Consider the following 23713-nt stretch of genomic DNA (forward strand, 5'->3'; position numbering starts at 1 on the left):
TCCTCTGTGTGGGCTTCTCCATAGGGTAGCTTGAGTGTCCTCACAACATGGCAGTGGCTTCTCTCAGAATAAGAGGTCCAAGAGACAGAGAGACTAAAGTCACAATGCCTTTTAAGACTCAGTCTCAGAAACCACACACATAATTTCTGCGAAATCCTATTTTGCAGATTGACTATTGAACAGGATTGTCTATTCAATGTGGGAGTGGTGTCTATACCAGGGCAGGAATACTAGGAGGGCAAGACTCATTGGACCATCTTGGAGGTTGTTCATCACAATAAATAACACACAATTCAGTTCTACTTGTTTTTATCAGTTTATATAATGAATCATATAGCAGGTAGTTTTCTGCGTCTTGCTCAGTGTTATTTTTTAAAGATTCATCTATGTTTATGTGTGTCTTAGTTTGTTTGGGCTGTTATAACAAAATACCATAGACTGGGTGGCTTATAAAGAACAGAAATTTATTTCTCACAGTTCTAGAGACTGGAAAGCCCAAGATCAAGGTGCCAGCAGATTCCGTGTCTGATGAGAGCCTGCTGCCTAGTTCATAGATGATTGTCTTCTCTCTGTGTCTTCACGTGGTGGAAGGGGTGAAGGATCTCTCTGGGGTCTCTTTTATATTGGCACTATTCCCATTCATGAGGGCTCCATCCTCGTTGTCTAATAACCTCCCCCAAAGCCACTTCCAAATACCATTACACTGGCGATTAGGAGGTAACATATGAATTTTGGGTGAAACATAAATGTTAAGTCTATAGAAATGTGTAAACTGTAGTTCATTCATTTTTGCTGCTCTATAGTGTTCCACAATTTGTTTACCCATTCTAACCGTTTATGTGATTACAAACAATGCAGTGAGGAACTTTCTCTGGTACATATATGCTATGGGAATACATCTATGCTAGTTTATATAGGACAAGCTCATGTTTACCTTTTAAGAAAAGACAAATAGTGGGGCTGGCCTGTGCCGAGTGGTTAGGTTCATGCGCTCCACTTCGGTGGCCCAGGGTTTCACCAGTCTGGATCCTGGGTGTGAACATGGCACTGCTCATCAAGCCATGCTGAGGCGGCGTCCCACATAGCACAATCACAAGGACCTACAGCTGGAATATACAACTAGGTACTGGGGGGCTTTGGGGAGAAGAAGGAGAAAAGAAAAAAGGAAAAAATAAGGTTGGCAACAGATTTTAGCTCAGGTGCCAATCTTAAGAAAAAAATGGTTATCTAAAGTGGTTGTACTCATTTATTTTCCCATAGCAGAGGATGAGAATTTCAGTTGTTTTAAATCATTGCCAAAGCTTAGTATTGTTCGAACTTCTAAATTTTCGCCAATTCAATGGGCATGAAGTAGTATTTCATTGTGTTTTTAATTTCATTTCCCTGATTACTAATGAGGTGAACATCTAACCATTATTATTTCCTCTAAAGTAAACTACCTGTTCTGGATATGAATTCTTTTTTGGTTATGTGAGTTGCAACTACTTCCTCCTCTTAATGGTTTGTCCTTTCACTTTTTTGGTGACATATTTTGATTTACAGAAGTTCTTTATTTTAATGAAGTCAAGTTTATCAAACTTTTCCATTATGGTTTGTGTGTTTTGTGTTTTATTTAAGAAATCTTTTCCTACTTTGAGCTCACAAAGATATTTTTCATTTTCTTCTCATAATTTCATAATTTTGTTCTTTACATTTAAGTCTGTCATCCATGTAGGATTGTTTTGTACAGGGTCTAATTTCATTTTTTCTATATATATTTATCAATTGGCCATATTTCATTTATTGAACAGTATATCTTTTCCCCGTTTATCTATAATGACTGCTGTGTCACAAATCAAGAAAGAGAGAAAGAGAGAGAGAGGGAGAGGGAACAGATATTTTCCCAAAGAAGAGATACACATGGCCAACAGGCACATGAAAAGATTTTTAACATCACTAATTATTAGGGAAATGCAAATCAAAACCACAATGAGATATCACCTCATGCTGGTCAGAATGACTATTATTAAAAGACAAGGAACACCAAGTGTTGGAGAGGATGTGGAGAAAAGGGAACCCTCATGCACTACTGGTGGGAATATAAATGGGTGCAGCCATGATGGAAAACAGTATGGAGATTCCTCAAAAAATTAAGAATAGAAATACCATACGATCCAGCTATTCCACTTCTGGGTATTTATCCAAAGAACACAAAAACACTAATTCAAAAAGATATATGTACCCCTATGTTCACTGCAGCATTATTCACAATAGTCAAGACTAGGAAACAACCTAAAAGCCCATCAACGAATGAATGGATAAAGATGGGATATATATGTATATATACTCAGCCATAAAAAAGATGAAATCTTGCCATTCATGACAACATGGATGGACCTTGAGGGCATTAAGCTAAGCAAAATAAGTCAGATGGAGAGAATCAAATACCATATGATTTCACTCATGTGGAAGATAAAACAAAAACAACAAACAAACATGTAGACACAGAAAATAGATTGGTAGTTACCAGAGGAGGAGGAAGGGGGGAAGACGAAAGGAAGGGGTAAAAGGGCACGTGTGTGGTGACAGATGGCAATCAGACTTTGGGTGGTGAACACGATGTAGTCTACATAGAAGTCGAAATATAATGATGTACATCTGATATTTATATAATGTTATAAACCAGTGTTACCTCAAAAATTAACTAAATAAAAAATATTCTTTTTAAAAAAAGGAGAGGGAGGGAATCCAAGTATTAACCCAAGGTGCTAAGGGGTAGGTATCCAATGGTTTTATCAGCCACTATTTTCTCTTGTGAGCTTTTTGGGGACATACCATTTGGAGAAGTGGAATTGAAAGTAGGGATTGGGAAGACAGACAGGGTGAGGAGAAGGGAAGATATGCTGCTGGAAGAGAGAGGACCTTAACTTTGCTAATGGCTGAAACTGCTGTTCCTTATGCCAGTTGGGCTCTGGAAGTTTAAGGGAAGAAATCCTGAATGGGGCCTGAGAAAGACTTCAGAGAGAAGGAGGCATTTGAGCCGGGGGCGACAGCGTGGATAAGAGTTCCATGGTGAGCGTGGATATGGGAGGTGAGGCGAAGCTGTGGCGGGTGGGATTGGAGAATAATGGTTATCGGCATTCCAGGGAGACGGAAAAGCATATGTAGGAAACAAAGACAGAAATGATGGGTTTATAGGAGGCATTAGCAGTTCATTTTGAGTGAGAGATATAGCTGGAAAGGTAAGTAGTGGCCCGATTGTGTAAGGACATGAACACCAAACAAAGAACTTTGGACTTCATCCTGGGATGGCAGACGAGGCTCTTGAATAGCAGACTAACTAGATCTGAAGTTTGGTTAAGGAGGATGATCCGGACTGCAGCGAGGGAAGGAAACCTGTGACTGCTGCGGGCTGCGGAGAGGGCAAGAGAGTGGAGTGCCTCACTCCCGCCTGCAGGGGGCGCGCCAACCGACGCCCTCCCCTCCCCCTTCCCCGCTGTCCGGGTTCGGACGCGACGCGCTCGGAACTCGGCTAGCCCGCCTGGACATGCCCATCTCGGGCCTCGGCTAGTCCGCCTGGACGCGTCCCTGTGCGTCACATCCGCTCTGGCTTACGGCTCGTTAGGGCTGAGGAGGGGCGCGAACAGAACTTCTACGCCTGCGCCACGGGGCAGTAGTCTGCCGTCAACGCTGCGAGGACCCGGGCGCTTTCACGTTTTTAGTAGCGTGTTTCTGAGTCTGCCACGGTTGTGTTCTCTCGCTGCACTCCCATAGGTGTTTTGATTTGTCCCAAGAGATATAAGAAAACGGTGCAGAGGAGCTCGATTGCACCCTGACCTTAGCGGCTCCGAGGTCAGCACCACGCCCCTTAGGTCTCTGAGCTGGGAAGCGCCGAGTCTCTTCGCTGCAATTTCCCTCCAGCTGCCTGCTCTCAGTCTGCGGCCAAAACGTAGATACTAGTGAAAACCTGTCCCGGCTGCTAAGCATGCCCAACCCAGCCTGTAATCCGTGTTTCTGGGGCTTGTTTACTTCTGCAGTCACATCAGAGACTCGGAGTTGAAGGGGACCTTGGAGGTCATCAAGTCCAAACTCTTAACCCTTCCGGACATCCCGAGTGAGTGAATGTAGGGTTTTTACTTGCACACCTCTGAAGGTCACCGATTTCCTGGGACAACTCTGATTAGGTATTCCTGAAAGTTTCTTCCATTCAACTTTCATTCCTTCAAAAATATTTATTAAGCGCCTACTGTGTGCCAAGTACTGTAGGTCCTAGGGATACAATGATGAACTAGAGCGAACACATAGGATTGTTGATCTGGACATTCAAGTGGGGGGCGACCAAGAACTAAAAAAATAGGCTGTGATTTGTGCTAGCAAGGAAATAAGCCAAGGCTCATGATAGAAACGAATAGGCGGGAGCTACTTAGTGCGATCAGAGAAGGCCTCTTGGAGGTGATGACGTTTATAACCAGCCATGTGAACAGCTAGGAGCAGAGTGAGTTCCAGGCTGAGGGAAGATCAAAGCCCCTGAGGCAGGAAAGAGGTTGGTGTTTTCTAGGAATAGACAAAAGGCCTGTGTGACTGCAGGGTGGTAAGCCAGGGTTGAGAATGGTGAGAAAAGGTTGAGAATGTAAACAGGAGTCAGATACAGGCTGTGGGCCATGTTAAGTAGTTTGAAAGGTACACTAAGAACAATGGGAAGCCAAGGAATAATTTGGGGCAGAAGCTTGACTTAGTTCAATAGTTTAGAACCACACAAACCATATCATATATGGGTTTTCTATGTCACAGTCCTTTAGATATTTGAAGATGGCTGACATGTTTACCTGGACCCCTTCTCCTATCCCCATCTCCTCTGGAAGCTGTGGCTCTTCTTACCAAGAGGCTTTATGGATGATTTTCAAAATGTCATTCTGAACACTTTGAAAGCGTGGAGAATTTTAAAATGTAAATCGTATGTGTACATTTTTACAGGAAAGGACCTAAGACTTATGAGATTCTTAAAGGGGTTTTGCAGAGATTAAGAACCACTGCTTAAACATTTCTCATCTATGTGATCCTGGTTATTATTCTCTGGAATAGCAGAGTACAATGTCACCTTCAATCCAGGCTAGTTCTCTAATCTGTCTTCTCATCTGTGAAATGAAAACAGGCTTCCTATGAGGATTAAATGAGATTATGTTTAAAAAAGTGCTTAATGGTAAACCATAAGGGGCCAGCCACACATTGCCACTGTCATAAACAAACACCTCCACCCCTGGGATGTAGGAACAATTTATAGATATTGCTCCTTTAGCATTCCACACACATTCACCGAATGCTTATTCTGTGTAGAGCCCCTGGTGGGAAATATATGCCTTTCAGGAGTTTATCTGGTTGAAAGAGCCAGGAAAGATACAAAACATGATAAACTAAATGATGCGAGAGGGGCATGAGTAAAGTGTTCTGGGATCTGGGAGCTGCAGAAGCGGTCTCAATTCCCACTGGAGGTAGGTGGTTATTGGAGTTCGTACTTAAGTGGGTTTGAAAGCTGAACATATTGAATCCAACACACACACACACACACACAATCAATACTACACGTACACATTTTATTCTTCGTTGTGTGCAAAGACCGATTGGAAACATTGTAATCACTTCCATCATCCAACAAATATTGAGCAGTAGGTTTCGTGAGAAAGGCACCTATCTTTTGTCCAGTCTGTTTACTATACATTGCACGCTCTGGGCAGTCCTTATCTTCGTGTTCGGGAACAAAGTACACAAATACACACCCCTTTCCGAAGCGAAAGGTCTAGGGACTCCAAGAGAGGGGTGGGATCCCTCGCGGCCCAACCACACAATGGGGGCCGCTTTACCGTAGCTCTCACCCCGCCCCCTCATCCCCTACCTCGCAGGCCCCACTCAGCCCCGGGCTCGACTTCTCGGGGCCCGTTCGCTCCTCCCCTGCAGCCCTGGGGGGCGCAGCCACAGCCCGGCGGGACGCCCTCCCTCCCTCGCGCTTCCCTCCTCCTTCGCTGGGGAGCCGGAAAACCCGGAGCGAACCGGCCCTGCCCGGCGGCGCATGCTCAGTAGCGAGCAGGTTCAGTTCGCTAGTAGGAAGCTCCAGCGCTACACCGGCGGCGGCGGCGGCGGCCGCGGCGGCACCTCGGGGCAGCCAGATTCCCCAGCAACGACCTCGGGCCCTTCCCCTCCCCCGCCAGACCCCGGCCCCAGCTCCTCCCGGCCCAGGGTCGCTCGCGCCTCGGGGTCCCCGCTGCGCGGAGCGTGCGCCGCGGCCGCAGCGTCTCTCCACACGCCCTCCCCCAGCCGCCGGCTGCGCCGCGGGGCCAGGCCCGGCTCGGGAGCGCAACCCCGGCGGGCGGCGGCCGCGGCGGAGGGCAGTCCGGGGCGGCGCCGGCGAGCCGGGGAGGGTTGGGGGGGCCCGGCCCCGGGGCGGTGGTGCGGGATGCCGCCGCCGCCGCCTCCGGGCTGTGTTCGCTCTCCGCGGCTGGTGCCCGTGTCGGGTGGGTGGCCGGGCGCGGGCCTCGCCCCGCAGCCCCCTTTCCAGGGCTAGCCCGGCCGCGCGGCGCCCCGAGGGGGCCGGGCCGTCCGGCGGGGCCGCGGCCCTGTTCCGTGCTGCGAGCTCGCCCTCTCGCGGCTCCCTGGCCCGGCCGCCGCCGCCCCTCTCCCCGCCCAGAGGCGCCCCGGGGGCACCATGCAGGCGCAGCAGCTGCCGTACGAGTTTTTCAGCGAGGAGAACGCGCCCAAGTGGCGGGGGCTGCTGGTGCCGGCGCTGAAAAAGGTGAGGAGCGCGCGGGAGCCCGCTGGCCGGCTGCAGCCCCTGCGAGGGCGCCGGGCCGGGCCGCGCCGGGCCGGGCTGGGAGGCGGGGCGCGCGCAGGGCCGTCTTTCTTCTCGGTCTCACCGCCTCCCCGAAAGGACGGCGCCCCCTGCGAGGCTCCCCCGCGCTCGCTGTCACCCGGTGTGGGGGAAGGCCGCAGGCGGCCAGGGAGAGTGTGTCCGAATAATCAGCCCTTGAGAGGTTAGTGTTCTCCCCTGATTCAGAGACAGGAGTTGGAGGAGCCTCAGTTTTCAGTGGAGGTCAAAGCAGGCCACTTTTCCGCCTTCTCGATCTCCCCCCGAAGCCGCTGTCAGCCTCTGGTTTAGGTGTCCAGTCTGCTGCTTTTAGTGGGCTCGAGAAGGCTCTGGCTGTAATGCTTGTTCTAAGTAATTGCAGTGCTCGCCTGCCAGCGGGAACAGGGCCTGCTTTGCTCGCCCTCGGTAATCACTCTTCATTCCTCTGAATTCCCTCACTCCTCCGATTAACCGGGGTGGGTGCACATGCCACTGTTTCCTTCCTTCCTTTCTTTTCTTTCTCCGAAAATCTTGATACTGTTATTTGGTTTGTTGATTAAAATTTTTAACCTATCTCTGTTTCTTCAAGTTTGCCACATTGTTATCTAAAGTTATATACCTTATGATGTGTACTTCGAAATGTTATAATTCGAAAAGTATAATTAGGAAATGTTGCTACATTTCAAAAGCTTCTAAAGCAACATTGTGACAATTCAGAAACTGGTGGTTTGAATGAACATAAAAACAACCGGAGTATTTTTTTGTTTTCCTCTTACTTTTTCTATATATGTATAGGATTGCTTTAGTCTTTTAATAGTGTTTCCACATGCAAATTTCTCGTTCCTCAAACAATGTTTCATGTTATCTGGTTAAAATATATTTACTTCTACTGAGAGTTGAGATTATGGTGTACCTTTTGTTCTGAACATTTATGCTTTTGAAAACTGTCTTAAAAGGTGTCTGATATTTCTCAAAAGCCAGCAACTTTTACTTTCCCTTTTGCCCTGTTCTCCCCCTCTCCCTCTTGGTATCTTACAGTGGAAACTATTTGGTTTGTTAGCAGAAATTGGTCATATATTTCACGTATAAGTTACTGACTTTTTCCCTCAAGTGTCTGAGTAGTCACAAACATCTCTGTGATATTGTTTTCTAAGAAAACCAGAGAGATGCCATATACCTTGTATACTTTATTCTTTAGTAATCCCGTCAGGCTCTCACACTATTTACTTTGCTTTACCTGCAAGCTTGACATCTTTGATATCTTAGCTTGTAATAGAAGGGGAGTAGGAGGTCTCAGTGATGCTAGAAGCAGGTATCCTGACTGAGGTGGAGAGGAGATAGAAAAATTTTTGGAAACATACAAAAGAACTCATAAAACACCACCAGTTTGGGGGTATTTTGCTTAGAAGCAGGCAACTTCTATCCCAGAGTAACCATGAAAATACCTATCAGTTGAGGGTCCTATGAAGTAGTGGAAAGACTAGATGTAACTCTGCCACACTGGTGGCCCGTGCTGAAGTCTATCCACAGAAGCATTTTGTTTGGCTAGCACAGTTTGTTTTGTTTTTAATGTAATTAGTTGCCAGTAATTTAAAAGTGGGAAATATTAAATAAAATCTGAATTTTCAGCTTTTCTTGAAGAATAGGAAGATCTCTCCACATTGGGCCTGCATTCAAGCAAGGCAGTAAACTGCTGGAGCTGAGTAAATGACTGTCCTCTTTAGACATGGCACATATCTCCAATTTACCACAGTCCCCACCAGTCCTCTTTCTTATTTACGTAACCTAGCTTTGACTTTAAGTAGAGATACCCTTGTGTGCCAGTAAAAGTGATGGGAGGAGGTGGAAGTGTACACAGTCCAGCTAAGTAGAAATTCTTATTTAAAATATCCACTAATGATAATTCTAAGCCACCTAAGACAAGATTGAAAATATATTTCATATCTGCTCTTGGTAGCTCAAAATGTGCATTTTCACCTGCCTGCCAGACATTTCATGTGGCTATCTCCATATCTCAACTCTTCCTTTGGACTTACTGCACTATTAGCAGTTGTGCCCAACTTGTGTTATCTTACCTGAGGCTCTTTGGACGCACTCTTCTCTTCACCCGGACTGCCCTTTGCCTGGTCTGACACTACTTACCCTTTTAGACTCATTCGACCTCAGATCTTTTCTCAAATCCTCAGGGCTGAGTTGGAGAGTCTTTTTTCATTTTCTTTTAGCTCGCTAGCCTAGCACTTAACAATGATTTTTAAGTTCCTACTTACTTGTCCTCTCCCCTCCCCAACCAGATTGGATGGTCCTAGAGAACAGGGATGATATTTTACCCTCCGTTGATACGGTGCCTGACACCTAGTAGGCACTTAAGTTTGAACGAATGGGTGAGGGAGTACCCAAACTAAAACCATCACCTCCGTCCCCTCCATGCAGCATTTAAACATTTTTCCTCTTAATTAATGGCTTTATTATTTTATTTGACTGGTTCAAAACTTTGGTGTCATCTTGGACTTCTCTCTTTTGCATTACTACCTACACCCAGGCGCAACCTATAGATTTATTCCCCTTTGACATGTTCTCATCTATTCCCTCCTACTCCAAATACTCTGAGTCTCCTTTCCCAGACTGCTGTGATAACCTCTTAACTGACTTTGCTGTCCCTCACCTCTCCTTTGCCTGTTTTTCGAATTTCAGGGGTTATGGTACACTTCTGAACATGTCACACTCTTGTTCAGAACTCTTGGTGTCTTTTGAGGGCATAGGGTGAAGTGCACAATCTTTGGCATGGAATTGATGGTGATCAATGATCTGGCTTCATCCTGCTTTTCTGACTGGACTGCCTACCATAATCTTTCATATTCTTAATGCTTCAGCCAGACTGAACTACTACTTGTCCTGAATATGCCCAGAGTATCTCACTGCATCTGTCAGTTTAAGTCCTGTCTTATGTATTGCACAAATATATCATGCCTACAGCAGACCAAGTATTGCCCTTGGCAGTAAGGATGAAAAGGTAAGTGACATCATCCAGAAATGACTAAGTTAGAACATGATGGAAAGTGGCAGAGGATGATTTTGGAGAGGAAAGTGGATTATAGAGAATGTTTTGTGTTTTAAACTAAGGAGTTTGAATTTTATCTTGAGGGCATAGAAGTCATTGAGGAATTTTAAGTAGAGTAACGTCAGATTTGAATTTAGAAAATTCACTTGGGCCATATAATAGAAAATGGATTGGAGAAGAATGAGACTTTGGGTAAGGAGAAAAGTTAGAAGGCTAGTCCAGCTAAGAGATGATATGCATTTGAATTAAGGGTGCATCAGATAGGACGGAATTGTGGGAATGGATTTTATTTGAGAGATGTTTAAAAGGCAAAATTGACAGAACCTAGTAACTCACTGAATAATTGGGGGAAGTAGTAAGAGAGTAGGAAGAGTCTTAAGTTTCTGGTTTTAGGATAGAGAATACAGGGAGAAGAAGCTGTTAGGGTGAACAGAGTGGCGTAATAAGATGAGTTTTGGACATGTTAATTTAGAAGTCCTTTTGGGTTATCCAGGTAGACTTGTCAAACTGGCAAATTGGTTGTTAGTATCTGGCAAAGCAGATTTGTGCCTTCTAGGTGTGTAAGTAAAGCCGTTAGAATAGATGAAGCCTATATCCATACAAAGACTTATACATAAATGTTGGTAGCGGCTCTGTTCAGCAAAAAATTGGAAACTACCCAAATGTCCATCAACAGGCGAATGAATAAATAAATTGTGATAAAACCGTACAATGGAGTAGTGCTCAGCAATAAAAAGGAATGAACTCTTGATATGCATAACAACATGGCTGAATCTCAAAATAATTAAGCTGAGTGAAAGAAACCAGACCAAAAAAGAGTATATTCTGTATAATTCTATTTACATAAAATTCTGGAAAATGCAAACTGATCTATAGTGACAAAAAGCAGGTCAATAGTTGTTTTAGTGGGGAGGTTTTTATGTTCATTTGTCTTGATTGTGCTGATAGTTTCAGGGGTGTATATATTTGTTAAAATTTAACAGATTGTGCAGCTCAGATATGTGCAATTTATTTTGTTAGTTGTACCTCAATGAAGGTGTTAAAAAAGGTGGATGAGGCCACCCACTGAAAATGATTAGAGGTAAAACTGAAATAGAGCTGGCATCAGAACTGGGGGAAGATAATGGACAATGTCATGTGTAGGGGAGAGCAGAGGGAAAGGACTGAGTAAAGGAGATTAAGAAGGAAGGAATCAGGTAGAAAGAATGAGACCTTAGTGTCTGAGAAGCTGGGAAACGAAGGAGTTTCGAGAAAAGAGTCATTAACCATATCAGGCTACAGAAAAGTCAAATAAGGTGTCTGAAAGTGTTAGATTTGACAGCTAAGGGGTCACTTATGTCCAGGCAGTTTCAGTGTGAGTAGAAGATTGAAAGGCATCGGAAAAAATAGTGAGGACAGATGACTTTTTTTTAAGAATATTTTTTCTAGAAGCTTGGAAAGGTGAGGGGTAAAGAGGATCCCTTTTGCTGTGGCAAGGGGATTCAAGGTTGGGGAGGCACTTTTGTTTTTTATTTAAAGGTGATAGAAACTCGTGTGAGTTAGGAGCCTTTGGGGAAGTAAGTGGTAGAGAATGCTGGTGAAGATGCTGAAGAAGGAAGAGAGAGGAGCTCAGGAACACAAGCAATGGGATTTGCCTTGAACTGTTTGCCGGGTACTATTTTAAGTGCCTCATGTGTTCTCTAATTCTCACAGGATACTATGTATTATTGCCTCCATTTTAGAATAGAGAGAACTGAGGTTTGGAAAGGGCAATTTGGTTACAGAATCTGCATTTTTAAACACTGTGTTATGCTACCTCTGGCAGGGGTGATGACACCCTTTTTTCTAAACAGGAGGGAAAGAGATAAAGATGGGTTGTAGGTTGGGGGAGCAGGGAGTTCATGCTAGGTAGCCTCTATTTTCATGATGAAATGAAAGGCAAGATCCTTTTACAAAGAATGAGGAAAGAGCAATGAGTAAGGAGTTAAGAGGAGTGATAAAGTTTTGGAATTGCTGCTGTGAAGTGTGGAGAAGGAGCCAACCAGTGAATTAGAGAGGAATTACTGAGCAGTGCTAAGTGTGAGGACCATAAATTTGGAGTAGCATTCATTGGTCTGGTGGTTGTCAAATTTTCCTCCAGCAGCACTCATCAATTCAGGTAAATGGGTTGAGAAGATGGTTGCAGGTGATTTTGGTAGAAACTAGGAGGCTAGGGATATTTCAGGTGATAGAGAGGAAGTAAAGCTATAAGAGAGGTAATGGAGGTATCAATGAAAGCTCCATGGATTAGAATCTTGATGAATTGGAAGAGGGGGGTAATGGGAGCAAATAGCAGATTATGATTAGAGATGATGATAATTATGTTTTGGAGTTTTAAGATTCCAGAGATGAAGGAGAAGAGACAATTAGGAGCTCTGAAGTTGGTGTATTGAATGATGAAGTCCACAAGGATTATGGTATGTGTTGTAGTGGAGAGGAAGACTGCAGTGGCAGGGAGGTCCAGAAATAACAGTGGTAAGGATGCTTTAACCAAATAATACAAGTGGCAGCTGCTCCCTGCTCACCATAATGCATTTTTTTTATTACAGCTGTAGATGGAATAGGAAAAAACTTTGCACTTCATTTTAGAATTTTTTTTGTGATCAAGTTTTTTACCCAACATTCTTTTATGAAAAATTTCGAATAAACATAGAAGTTGAAAGAATTGTACAGTAAACACCAATATACTCATCACCTAGATTATATAATTAACATTTTACTGTCTTTATCACATGCCTATCTATCCCTCCATCCATCCACCAATCCATCTTATGTTTTGTTGCATTTCAGAGTAAGTTGCAGACATCTGTACACTTTACTGCTAAACACTTCAGCATGCATATCATTAACTAGAGTTCAGTATTTGTTTATGGTTCTTTTTCCTTTTGTAGGTAAAATTTATGTACAGTAGAATACACCAGTGTTAATTGTACCATTTAATGAGTTTGGACAAATGAATAATACCCAAACATCTACAAAGATACCAAACACTATTGTCACTCCTGAAATTTCCCTCCTGCGCCTTCTCAGTCAGTCCCTGCCCCCATTTCCCAGAAGCAACCTGTGTTCTGATCTTTTGTCATCCTACCATAGATTAATCTTATCTATTTTAGAACATCATATAAATAGAATCATACACTACATATTTTTGGTAAGGCTTTTGAGGTTGTGTTTATCAAGAATTCAGTCCTTTTTTCTATCATATGAATATGTCAGAGTTTGTTTATGAAGTGGATGGATACCTGGGATGTTTCCAGTTTGGGGCTATTGGGAATAAAGCTGCCATGAATGTTCTTACCCAGATCTTTTTGTAGACATATGTTTTCATTTCTCTTGGGTGAATGCCAGGAGAAATGGCTAATAGAGTCAGTATCTGTTTAGTTTTATAAGAAACTGCTAGACCTTTTACCAAAGTGGTTGTACCATTTTACATTCCCATCAACAATGTATGAGAGTTCCAGGTGCTCCACATCCTTGCAATATTTCGTTTATTAGTCTTTAATTTTAGTCATTATGATGGTATCTCAGTGTGGTTTTAATTTGCATTATCCTGATGTCTAATGATATTGAGCACTTTTTCATGTTCTTCTTGGCAATTTGTATATCTTCTTTTGGGCAGTCTGCCTAAATATGTTCTTCTAGCCTGTGGCTTCTCTATTCATTTTCCTAGTGTTTTTTTTCCCCTGTAAGATTTTATTTAATTATTTATTTGTCCTTCTCTCCAAAGCCCCCCAGTACATTGTTGTATATTCCAGTTGTGGGTCCTAGTTGTGGCATGTGGGACGCCACCTCACCATGGCCGGATGAGTGGTGCTGTGTCTGCGGCTAGGGTCTGAACTGGCGAAACTCTGGGCTGCTGAAACAGAGCATCTGAGCTTAACTACCGGGCTGTGGGGCCAGCCCCCGCAGTGGTGTTTTTTTGATGAGCGGAAGTTTTTAATACTGATGGAGTCAAATTTATCAGGTTTTTTTTCTTTTAAGGTTATATTGCGCTCTGTGTCCAAGAACCCCTTGCTTGCCACCAAGTCATGAAGATATTCTCCTAATGCTGTTTTCTAAAAGATTAATGATTTTAGCTTTTACATAATTTATGGTTCATTCCAAATTAATTGTTGTGTATGATATAAGGTAGGAATTGAGATTCTTTTTTTATGCTGATATCTAGTTATTTCAGAAATATTTGTTGACTTTTCTTTCCCTGTTGGATTGTGTTGATGTTTTTGTGTAAATTAAATGAATATATATAGTATATATTATATAAATATACATATTTAAATATGTAATACACATTATAAATATATTTATATATATATTTCTAGGCCCTCCATTCTATTCCATTGATCTATTTGTTTATCTTTACACAAGTACTGTGCTATTAATTACTGTAGATTTAGAGTAAGTTTTGAAGTTAAGTAGTGTAAGTTCTCTAATTTTGTTCTTCTTTTAAAATATTGTTTTAGTGTTTCTAGATTTTACATTTCAATATAAATTTTGGATCAGCCGTCAATTTCTACCCCAAAATTCTTGTGAGATTTTGATTGTGATTGTATAGAATCTATGGATCACTAGGGTGAATTGATGTCTTAATAATATTAAATCTTTGGATCCATGAACACAGTATATCTCTCCATTTATTTAGACTTTTTAATTTCTCTCAGCAACATTTTGTAGTTTGCAGTGTAGAAATCTTATGTGTCTTTGTTTAAGTTTAATCTTAAATATTTTGTTTTATGATACTATCGTAAATTGTTTTAAAATTTTATTTTTCAGTTGTTTGCTCCAAGTATTATAAGCATGCAACTGATTTTTCTATATTGATCTTGTATCCTTTGATCTTGCTAGTAGTTGTTTTGTAGCATAGAATTTTCTACATAATTATGTCATCTGCAAATAGAGACAATCTGATATTTATTTCTTTTTCTTGCTTTATTTTATTGGCTAGGGCCTCCATTACAATGTTGAATCAAAATAGTGAGAGTAGTCATCCTTATCTTGTTCCCTTTCTTAAGGGAAATGCATATCTTAATTCACCGTTAAGTGTGATGTTAGCTGTTAGTTTTTATTGATGCCTTTTATCAGATTGAGGATTCCCCCCTCCATTTTTAGTTTTTCTGAGTGTTTTTGGGTTTTTTAAAATCATAAATGGGTATTGAATTTGTAAAAAGATTTTTCTGTCTGTTAAAATGATCATAAGGTTTTTCTCCTTTCTTTTGTCAATATGATAAGTTCCATTGATTGATTTTTGAATGTTAAAACCTTACATTTCCTGGGTAAACCATAGCAGTTAGTATTTTGTTGAGTTCCTGCTATGGGTCAGTATTCTAAGCACTATGGGCTTGGGACTTTACATTACTTATCTCTGTTCCACCCATTGACTTTTCAAGGAGGTAATTTTTATAGCTGAGTTTTACAGCTGAGGAAATGGATCCTCAGCGAAGCAAGTTGCTAGAATCAGGATTTGAACCTAAGCTTGTCTACCTTCAAAGACAACTCTTTCCACTGTACTGGGTTGCATCCTTTGAGTAGGCAGTATAATACAAGTACAATGGTGTTCTAATTGTCCTACACCTTAGATTTTAGGAAGAAGTGCCTTAGGAAGGAGAGAAAGGCTCAGTGAAAGGGTTTTGAAACCCCTTGCTTTAAGCTGAGAAGCTCAGCCCTTTTATGTATTGGGGCTCTGCATAGGATTACATTTTAAAAAATGGTTCTGATGCATTAAAAAAGTAAGAATTTTAAAGGCAGTAGTTAGTGGAAATATAGCATAGACCATAAAGGAAAAGGCTGAGAAGTAATGGTCTTGGTGTGGCAATAGGAAGCTAGGAAACTATCCTTTTTTTTTTTTAAAGGTTTTATTTTTTCCTTTTTCTCCCCAAAGCCCCCCGGTACATAGTTGTGTATTCTTCTTTGTGGGTCCTTCTAGTTGTGGCATGTGGGACGCTGCCTCAGCGTGGTTTGATGAGCAGTGCCATGTCCGCGCCCAGGATTCGAACCAATGAAACACTGGGCTGCCTGCAGTGGAGCACGCGAACTTAACCACTCGGCCACGGGGCCAGCCCCAGGAGACTATCCTTGTGTGTTTATATTTGGGAGTGATAGAAGTGACAGTTTATTTCATTTTATTTATTCATTTATTTTTTTATTGAGTTCATAATAGTTTACATCATTGTGAAATTTCAGTTGTACTTTATGTCTTGTCTATAGAAGCGACATTTTAAATGGAAGTGGGAGTTAACCAGGTGAGGATAAGGAGGAAGTGTGTTCCAAGGATTTCTGATTGCTTGGAGTCCAAGAGGAGCTCAGCATCTTAGGATTTCTGAGTAACTGGAGTCTGGAGTGTGGGGCCAGATCTTCTGAGCCAAATTATTGCCTGTTATCTTGTGAGCAGTAGAGAACCACTGAAGGATTTTAAGTAGGGTATTGACAATTAGATAGGAATTTTGAAGGATCACTGTCTGCTCTGTGGAGCATGGATTAAATGGCAGCAGAACTGTAGGCAACAAAGGCCAGTTAGGAGATATTTACAGCAATTCATGGAAGGGATGAGGTAGTCTTGACTAGGGTAGTAGCTGTGGGGATAGAGAAAAGTGGACAGATTTCAGAGAAATTTAGAGGTAGTTTGGTCATTGAAAGGATAGTGAGAAAGAAAAGTCAAATTCTCAGGTTTCTGGTTTAGGGGGTCTAAGTGATGATGGTGATGAAAGAGGAATCCTGGGAGAGGAGCTCGTTTGGAGGGGAACTAGGAAACCATCAATACACTGGGAATGAGAGGGTATGAGAGGATTGTGATAGGAGGGATTTACACTTTGCGGGTAGCCAAGTATGGCAGGCATGGCAGGCTTCTTTGTTGGACTATCCTCAGTAACTACAGGCAGGTACAACCTGAAGGCCCTGAGAAATGTCTTTCAAAGTACACTTCATTTGCCATCTCCTCTAAAAGCCTTTCTACTACAACTGCATCTCCTAAGTAGAATGAATCTCTTAATTTCCTTAGTACTTTATACCTCAGTTTTAGCACTTAATGATGTTCTGCCCTTTAATATTTGTTTGTATCTGTGGCTTTGCTCCTCCTCTATATGTATTGGGAATTACTCTAGGGCAAAAATAGAGTCCTCCTCACCTTTGTGTTCCCTATAATGCTTAGCATATTTCTCAAGTATAGCAGGTGCTCAGTACATGTTTGTTGAATTGCATGTAGTTCTGAGTCTCTTCCCTCAAGAATGTACTACTAATGAGTTAGCTAGGTCTTAGTTGGGATCTTCACCAGTCAAAAGTCATTGGGATTGTCATGTTCAGTGTATTCTATTTTAGCAAATAGGGAAGCATATGCTATATTTTAGAAATAATTTGTTTAGGGGCCGGCCTGTAGCCGAGTGGTTAATTTCGTGCACTCTGCTTCAGCGGCCCAGGGTTTCACCAGTTCGGATCCTGGATGTGGACATGGCACCGCTCATAAGGCCATGCTGAGGCGGCAACTAGAAGGACCCACAACTAAGATATACAGCTATGTACTTGGGGGATTTGGGGAGAAAAAGCAGAAAAAAAAGAAGATTGGCAACAGTTGTTAGCTCAGGTGCCAATCTTTAAAAAAAAAATTTGTTTAAAATGGCTAGATTTTTAAAAAACGTGTATTGCTTCAGGGAGAAGCAGATGCCAATATGAGATTAAGCATGCAAGACATTTTTCAGGAGAAGTGCTTGTGAGAGAAAATGAGGAAGGAGGCAGGGAGAGTGTCAGACTGTGATGCAAGTCTGACTCCAAGTGAAGGAAAGAGGTAAGGAAGGAAGGAACTTTGGGTGAAAGCATCTTACAATGCAGTGTAGTTCTAAGGAAAGTTCACCGAGTCCTTGAGTGAAAGTTGCCCATCACAAGAATTTCTCACATCCCAGGAATAGGCCTGTCTTAGTATGCCTGTCCTGCTCAGTCACTGACAGGGAGCAGCCAGTGAGAAGCGTGGCCTCTTCACAAACACGGTGATGGATTTCAGAGTGCAGCAGCTGAGGCCCTCAGTTAATGTTCCCTGTAGTTAGAGGTCTGAGAGGCTCATTCTCATAGCCTGCCAGGGTCACCTCTGTGGCTGTAAGTTGCCTAATTCGGGTTAATTGAATTACAGTCTTCCCCCACTTAAAAGTGGGTAATTTGTTCCCCCTAAATCCCTTAAAAAAAGATATATTAGGGTGAGTTCTAAAAGTCAAAACTTAATTATCATTTATATTAATAGTACAAAGTTTGCTTTAGTAGTTATTAAAGTTTGCATTTCATATTCATTTGTTTCATAGTTAAACCTTTATGTACAAAACCACAAGTAAAACAGTAAAGACAAAAGAAAACAATGCAAATGAAACCCATATTATTACTATATAAACTAGTGACCCAGGAACACTTCAGGCAATTCAACAGTACCCTGGGTAGTCCAGCTATCCCGCCATGAAGATGACTGCTTGTTGGCTTTCCTTTCTAGGTTGGGCTACCTCAGAGGCAGACAAACACAAATCAGTAAAAGAAATTCCTCATAAAGTCAAATTCTGGTAACCTCTCTTTGGAGTTGGGTATGGGGGTATACAGTAGAGAAAAGAAGTAATTTAAAGTTTTGGTTTTATGGACCCTGAATTACTCAGATATTATTTTAAACAGAGATATTTTTAAACTATAACAGGAAGATGAATTTTGGTTTTCTTTAAATCAAACCCTTCTCTCTTTTTTTTTTTTTGATGAGGAGAGATTGGCCCTCAGCTGACACCTTTTGCCAATCTTCCCTTTTTTTTTTCCTCCTCAAAGCCCCAGTACATAGTTGTATATTCTAGCTGTAAGTCCTTCTAGTTCTTCCATGTGGGATGCCGCCTCACCGTGGCTTGATGAGTGGTGCTAGGTCTGTGCCTAGGATCCAAGCTGCTGAACCCCAGGCTGCCGAAGTGAGCACGTGAACTCAGCCACTTGGCCACCGGCCTGCCACCTAAATCAAACCCTTCATTTTTTTTTTTTATTTGAGTTCATAATAGTTTTCATCATTGTGAAATTTCAGTTGTACGTTATTTCTTGTCTGTCCTCACATAGGTGCTCCCCCCTCACCCCCTGTGCTCACCCTGCACCACCCCATCTCCTGGTAACCACTGAACTGTTTTCTTTGTCCATGTGCTTATTATATTCCACATATGAGTGAAATCATCTGATGTTTGTCTTTCTCAGTCTGTCTTATTTCGCTAAGCATAATTCCCTCCAGGTTCATCCATGTTGTTGCAAATGGGATGAATTTGTCTTTTTTATGACTGAGTAGTATTCCATTGTGTGTGTGTGTGTGGGTGTATATATATATATATATATATACACCCACACACACACACACCACATCTTTATCCAGTCAGTTGATGGGCACTTGGATTGTTTCCATGTCTTGGCTATTGTGAATAGTGCTGCAATGAACATAGGGGTGCATATGTTACTTTGGATTGTTGATTTCAATTGTTTGGGTAGATACCCAGTAGTGGGATAGCTGGGTCATTTGGTAGTTCTATTTTTAGTTTTTTGAGGAATCTCCATACCGTTTTCCATAGTGGCTGCACCAGTTTGTGTTCCCACCAGCAGTGTGTGAGGGTTCCCTTCTCTCCACACCCTCTCCAACATTTGTTATTTTTAGTCTTAGTGATTATAGCCATTTTAACAGGCGTAAGGTGGTATCTTAGTGTAGTTTTGATTTGCATTTCCCTGATCGTTAGTGATGTTGAACATCTTTTCATCTGTTTGTTGGCCATCTCTATATCTTCCTGGGAAAAATGTCTGCTTGTATCCTCTGCCCATTTTTTGATCAGGCTCTTTGTTTTTTTGTTGTTGAGTTGTGTGAGTTCCTTATATGTTATGAGATTAATCCCTTATAGGGTATATGATTTGAAAATATTTTCTCCCAATTGTTGGATTGTTGTTTGGTTTTGATCCTAGTTTCTCTTGCCTTGCAGAAGCTCTTAAGTGTGATGAACTCCCGCTTGTTTAATTTTTCTTTTGTTCCCCGTGTCTGAGAAGACATGGTATTCAAAAAGATCTTTTTCAGTTCTGTGTCAAAGAGTGTACTACCTATATTATCTTCCAGGAGTTTTATGGTTTCAGGACTTATCTTCAAGTTTTGATCCATTTTGAGTTTATTTTTGTGTATGGCGTGAGATAATGGTCTATTTTCATTCTTTTGCGTGTGGCTGTCCAGTTTTCCTAACACCATTTGTTGAAGAGACTGTCTTTTCTCCATTGTATGTTTTTGACGCCTTTGTTGAAGATTAGCTGTTCATATATGTGTGGTTTTATTTCTGGGCTTTCAGTTCTGTTCCATTGATCTGTGTGCCTGTTTTTGTACCAGTATCATACTGTTTTGATCACTATGGCTTTGTAGTACATTTTGAAGTCAGGGATTGTGATGCCTCCAGCTTTATTCTTTTTTCTCAGGATTGCCTTAGCAATTCCAGGTCTTTTGTTGCCCCATATGAATTTTAGTATTCTTTGCTCTGTTTCCGTGAAGAATGTCATTGGAATTCTGATGGGGATTGCATTGAATCTGTAGATTGCTTTGGGTAGTATGGACATTTTAACTATGTTTATTCTTCCAATCCATGTGCATGGAATCTCTTTCCGTCTCTTCATGTCACCATCTATTTCTTTCAATAATGTCTTATAGTTTTCATTGTATAAGTCCTTCACCTCCTTGGTTAAATTTATTTCTAGACACTTTATTCTTTTCATTGCGGTTGTAAATGGAATTGTATTCTTGAGTTCTCCTTAAGTTCATTATTACAGTATAGAAATGCAACTGATTTTTGTAAATTGATTTTGTACTCTGCACCTTTACTGTAGTTGTTAATTATTTCTAATAGTTTTCCAATGGATTCTTTGGGGTTTTCTATATATAAGATCACGTCGTCTGCAAACAGTGAGAGTTTCACTTCTTCACTCCCTATTTGGCTTCCTTTTATTCCTTTCTCTTGCCAAATTGCTCTGGCCAAAACCTCCAGTACTATGTTGAATAAGAGTGGTGATAGTGGGCATCCTTGTCTTGTTCCTGTTCTCAGAGGGATGGCGTGAAGTTTTTCCCCATTGAGTATGATGTTAGCTGGGGGTTTGTCATGTATCGCCTTTATTACGTTGAGGCAATTTCCTTCTATGCCCATTTTGTTAAGAGTTTTTATCATAAATGGCTGTTGGGATCTTGTCAAATGCTTTCTCTGCATCTGTTGAGATGATCATGTGGTTTTTATTCCTCATTTTGTTAATGTGATGTATCACATCGATTGATTTGCAGATGTTGAACCATCCCTGTGTCCCTGGTATAAATCCCACTTGATCATTATGTATTTTCTTTTTGATGTATTGCTGTATTCGGGTTGCCAATATTTTCTTGAGGATTTTTGCATCTATGTTCATCAGTGAGATTGGCCTGTAGTTTTCCTTTTTTGTGTTGTCCTTGTCAGGCTTTGGTATCACAATGATGGTGGCCTCATAAAATGTGTTAGGAAGCATTCCATCTTCCCTAATTTTTTGGAATAGCTTGAGAAGGATGAGTGTTAGATCCTCTCTGAAAGTTTGGTAGAATTCTCCAGGGAAGCCTTCTGGTCCTGGGCTTTTATTTTTTGGGGATGCTTTTGATTACTGTTTCAATCTCATTACTTGTGATTGGTCTATTCAGATTCTCTCTTTCTTCTTGATTCAGCTTTGGGAGGTTGTAAGAGTCTAAGAATTTATCCATTTCCTCTAGATTGTCCATTTTCTTGGCATATAGTTTTTTGTAGTATTCTCCTACAATCCATTGTATTTCTGTGATATCCATTGTTATTTCTCCTCTTAAATTCTAATTTTATTTATCTGACCTGTGTCTCTCTTTTTCTTTGTAAGTCTGGCTAGGGGTTTGTCAATTTTATTTATCTTCTCAAAGAACCAGCTCTTTGTTTCATTGATCCTTTCTACTGCCTTTTTTGTTTCAGTAGCATTTATTTCTGCTCTGATTTTTATTATTTCTCTCCTGCTGACTTTGGGCTTTGTTTCTTCTTCTTTTTCTAATTCAGTTAGGTATGGTTTGAGATTGCTTATTTGAGACTTTTCTTGTTTGTTAAGGTGAGCCTGTATTGTGATGAATTTTCCTCTTAATATGGCTTTTGCTGCATCCCATATGAGTTGGTATGGTACGTTTTCATTTTCATTTGTCTCCATATATTTTTTGATTTCTCCTTTTATTTCTTCAGTGATCCATTGGTTGTTCAGTAGCGTCTTGTTTAGTCTCCACGTGTTAGTCCCTTTCTCCACTTTTTTCTTGTAATTAACTTCTAGCTTTATAGCATTGTGATGGGAAAAGATGCCTGTTATTATTTCAATCTTAAATTTTTGAGGCTTGCCTTGTTTCCCAACATATGGTCTGTTCTTGAGAATGTTCCATGTCCACTTGAGAAGATAATGTGTATTCTGCTGTTTTTGGATGGATAGTTCTATGTATGTGTATTAAGTCCAGCTGGTTAAATTTTCATTTAATTCCACTGTTTCCTTGTTGATTTTCTGTCTGGATGATCTATCCATTCATGTGAGTGGAGTGTTGAGGCCCCCTACTATTATTTGTGTTGTTATTAATATCTCCTTTTAGGTTTGTTATAGTTGCTTTATGTACTTTGGTGCTCCTGTGTTGGGTGCATAGATATTTGTAAGTGTTATGTCGTCTTGCTGGAGTGTCCCTTTTTTTGTTGTTTGTTTTTTTAAAGATTTTATTTTTCCTTTTTCTCCCAAAGCCCCCCAGTACAAAGTTGTGTATTTTTAGTTGTGGGTCCTTCTAGTTGTGGCATGGGGGATGCCGCCTCAGCATGGCTTCGTGAGCAGTGCCATGTCTGCACCCAGGATTTGAACTGGTGAAACCCTGGGCTGCCGAAGCAGAGAGTGTGAACTCAACCACTCGGCCACGGGGCCGGCCCCATGGAGTGTCCCTTTGATCATTATATATTGCCCCTCTTTGTCTCTTTACCTGTCTTATCTTGAAGTCTACTTTGTCTGATATAAGTATTGTGACACCTGCTTTCTTTTCTTTGCCATTAGCTTGGAGTATCATCTTCCATCCCTTCACTCTGAACCTCTCTTTGTCATTGGAGCTGAGATGTGTTTCCTGGAGGCAGCATATTGTTGGCTCTTGTTCTTTAATCCATCTTGCCACTCTGTGTCTTTTTATTGGAGAATTCAATCCATTCACATTTAGGATGATTATCGATATTGAGGGCTTAATACTGCCATTTTATCACTTGTTTTCTGGTTTTGTCTTTCCTTTGTTTCTCATCCTGTGTATTTTGGTCTGCCAATTGACTTATGTAGTTTTTTATGCTGTGTTTCTTTGTTTTCTCCTTATTTATTGTTTGTGTCTCTGTTCTCCTTTTTTGTGTAGTGGCTACCCTGAGGTTTGTATTCAAAATCTTGTGGATAAGATGGTCCCTTTTCTGATGGGCTCTAATTTTCTTAGACTAAACCGATTCAGTCCCTTTCCTCTTCCCCTCCTAAGTTGTTTTTCTCACATCTTATTCCATCTTGTGTTATGAGTTTGTGATTAACATGACGACATTATCTTTGTTTTTGGTATTTTCCTTCCTCTTTAATACTATACTTGAGTATTTGCTGTCCTGCTCTGATTCTGTTTACCTGTTTATCTCCTTACTCCATGCTTTTTAACACCTCTCTCCCTTTTTTTTTCCAAGTATGAGGTCCTTTGTGAGGATTTCTTATAGGAGAGTTCTCCTGGCTACAAAGTCCCTTAGCTTATGTTTGTCTGGGAAAGTTTTTATTTCTCCATCATATCTGAAGGATATTTTTGCTGGATAGACTAT

General features: G+C 41.4%; 1 protein-coding gene across 2 annotated transcripts in view; it reads left to right on the forward strand.

Annotated features, from left to right (window-relative positions):
• Positions 1-6638: 6638 nt before the first annotated feature.
• Positions 6639-23713, forward strand: part of SOS1 (SOS Ras/Rac guanine nucleotide exchange factor 1) — a 147358-nt gene continuing 130283 nt past the window's right edge. For both annotated transcript variants that reach the window (XM_046660829.1, XM_046660830.1), the window contains exon 1: positions 6639-6763. In XM_046660829.1, the coding sequence (XP_046516785.1) occupies positions 6677-6763 (87 nt within the window). In that variant the 5' untranslated portion in view covers positions 6639-6676. The remainder of the gene's footprint in view (positions 6764-23713) is intronic.

The sequence above is a fragment of the Equus quagga genome, chromosome 5 (genome assembly GCF_021613505.1).
Source record: "Equus quagga isolate Etosha38 chromosome 5, UCLA_HA_Equagga_1.0, whole genome shotgun sequence".
NCBI classification, from domain to species: Eukaryota; Metazoa; Chordata; class Mammalia; order Perissodactyla; family Equidae; genus Equus; species Equus quagga.